General features: G+C 44.2%; 1 protein-coding gene across 1 annotated transcript; it reads right to left on the reverse strand.

Moving 5' to 3' along the window:
• Positions 1–35: 35 nt before the first annotated feature.
• Positions 36–2799, reverse strand: LOC135980637 (maestro heat-like repeat-containing protein family member 2B; the record flags this gene model as incomplete). The annotated part of the gene is made up of 4 exons (XM_065580560.1): positions 2667–2799; positions 1318–1470; positions 484–510; positions 36–158 (listed from the first exon to the last, which is right to left on the reverse strand). Coding segments are annotated over exons 2-4 (261 nt in total), but the record flags the coding sequence as incomplete, so codon positions are not given.
• Between the last annotated feature and the right edge of the window lie 201 nt (positions 2800–3000).

A 3000-nucleotide genomic window follows, 5' to 3' on the forward strand; every position in this document is an offset into this window, starting at 1 on the left:
TTGTACTTCAGTCCTCAAAGCTCCTAATCACTCACCAGCATGTAGCCAAGGAGCTCCTGTTTGTAAGAGAATTCGAACTCCTGGAAGTCTCTGGTCTCCAAGATGGCACAGCTAATCTCCGTGACATTCTGGATGAGGGTTAATTTTAGGTACATGTCCTACATAATCCAGAAGGAGAAACAAGAGGATGTGGATGAGAAACTGAGAGAAGAACTAGAGTCCAGAAGATAAAGATCAGGAATTAAATCTAGCCTCAGGAGAGGAGAGAGGTGTCCACAGACCCCAGAAGGCAGAGGACCCCGGCTCTGCACCCACCTCAGAAGAAGAGAAAACCCAGGTTCATCAAATAAATCCAGGTCCACTTACACCAGAGCAGCCAGGACTCCTGCTTGATGTAGCAAGGAAATCAAGCTCTGTGCAATTTAAACAAGCAACTTGTGTATAGAAAATGCAAGAGCTGAGGGCAGATTATTTAGAATTTACCTTGTTCGTAAGAGTGATGCCCAGCACCTGAAAAACAAAATGCAAAACAGCTCTTAGCAATGTACATAGTCCCCCATAACGCACATCCTCAAAATGTCCTGGCTGGTGAATATGGAGCAGAGAGAAATCACTATTGTTAAATCTTCCAAAAGGCAGGAAGTGTATCCAGAGGGGGTGTTTTGTAGAGGTCAATATCAGGGGCCATACTATGTAATATTTGCATTTGTGAACTACTGGAAGATATAAGTTTGGTCAACTGTTTTTGACAATGCCTAAGTGAGAGTCTCAGTCAGACAGGGCAGGATTGAATGGCAAAGTGACGTGGAGAGGTTGCTCTGAGATGAGAGTCAGTGCCAGCAGTCAGACACCTAGGGAACAGAAATAAGGAGCACACAGACAAACAAGAAGACAGATAAGAGGTAAGGGAAGTAGTGAGTCCAAGAAACAGAGTGACAGCAAATCAACTAAATACAAGCTAGCACTAGTCTCTCTTGGGTAGTGAAAGATAGAGCTAGATACAAATACATATTAGGGGAGTTAGAGTGTTATTCTGAATAGCCTGAGTGTGACTGCATCTGAATTACTGTGTAGCTGTGGTCTACAGAATTTCAGAAGAATATAGAGAAACTAGAGAAAATACAAAGAAGAGCAACAAAAATGCTACAACATGTGACAGCTCACGCTCCATCCATTACAGTTTTAAATTTGAGTTATGTGACAAATTATTGCTCAAAGGAGAGTTTTAGAAAATACAAGCCCTCTCTCTATAAACTCAGAGGCAATGCTATCACTTCAGGGTAATGCCCCTAACCCTTATCGCACAAAAGCGCTTACCCGACAACTGGCTCTGTAATGGTGAAGGATGTTCCCTGTGATGTCTGCCTCTACTCGGGAGAGAAGCTGCTCTTTTGGAGCATGGACAGCCACGTTGCTGTATGTCAGCATCAGGGTGCTGCGAGTCTTGCCTCTTTTCCCATGGTGGTAGTCCTAGACAATCGGAAACGTCACTAGAGACAAGTTCTTCTGATTCGTTTTGCCTTGGAATTCTGATCTGCTGACCGAGGAATTGCTCACAGTAGCAATGGCAGCTTGCACTTGCAAAGCTCTTTTCAGCCAAAGATCTCAAACCACTTGCAAACAGTATTTAAGCAATATAATAACTGTGTGTGGTAGGGAGTTATTAGTATCTCCATCATTCCCACGGGTCACTCTGACACAGAGAGCCTAAAATGCTGAACCTACAGCAGTGAAGTACACGGGAGCTTAGTCCTTGACACTGGTGGGTACAAGATCAGGCGCTAAATGTCTTGCCTAAGGCTGCACAGTGAGTAAATGCAGAGCCAGCAATGGAAGCCCAGAGGCCTAGTCTCCTGCTCTAACCTCTAGATCAGTGGTTTTCAACCAGGGGTACTTGTGTACCCCTGAGGGTCTGCAGAGGTTTTCCAGGGGGTATATCAACTCATCTAGATATTTGCCTAGTTTTACAGCAGACTACAAAGAAAGCACTTGCAAAGTTACTAACCAAAATTTCATACAATGGCTTCTTTATACTACTCTATATACTACACTCTGAAATGCAAATACAATATTTATATTCCAGTTGATTTAGTTTATAATTATATGGTAAAAATGAGAAAATAAGCAATTTTTCAGTAATAATGTGCTGTGCCACTTTTTAATAATTTTATGCCTGATTTTGTAAGGAAGTAGTTTTTAAGTGAGGTGAAATTTGGGGTACAAAAGACAAATCAGACTCCTGAAAGGGGGTACACTAATCTGGAAAGGTTGAGAACCACTGCTCTAAATCAGAGGTTCCATAATTGTCATCTGTAGACCACTGGTGGTCTACCTACAGCAGGTTCGTTAGCCACATGTTGCTTGCAACACCTTCTCATTTCCGGGATTAAAAAACATATAAAAATACCTTAAATGTTTTTCCATGCAAGCAACTGATGTAGTTCCCACACATTGTGCATGGGAGGGGTGCTCAAGCCATGAGACGATAAAAATCATTTGAGAGAACCCCAGCTCCAGATTGTGCTCCTCCCTGCTTAACTGCAGGCATCACACAGAACGCATACACTGGGGGACAATGCTAGCTGACCAGAGCAGACACTACCGCAGGGTTGCTGCCCCTGCTTTAGAGGGAGAGGAAGTTTGAGAGAACCCCCTGGCTCCTTTACCTTCAGACGGTCGATGAGCCCAGAAATCTTAACCTTGCTGATTGCAGCCCCAAACTCCTGAAGTGCGTTCAAGGTGAGGTCCAAGTGGCTCTCAGCAGAGAATGCGAGGACGGAAATGACTCCCTGTCACCCAAGAAAAATACTGGTTAGGATCTAACCAGGTGCCTGATAGACCCCACGACTCCATTCCTTTCACCTGAAGTGGTGTAAAGTGCCAATGAGGCCTGAGACACATGGGGAGAGGGAGGGGGCTGAGTGAAATAGCAATGAGGATATGAAGCAAAATGGCATCTGTCCCAGGCCAACTCAGAGCTGAGCCCCACAGGGAGCATTC

The sequence above is a fragment of the Chrysemys picta genome, unplaced genomic scaffold (genome assembly GCF_011386835.1).
Source record: "Chrysemys picta bellii isolate R12L10 unplaced genomic scaffold, ASM1138683v2 scaf5282, whole genome shotgun sequence".
NCBI classification, from domain to species: domain Eukaryota; kingdom Metazoa; phylum Chordata; order Testudines; family Emydidae; genus Chrysemys; species Chrysemys picta.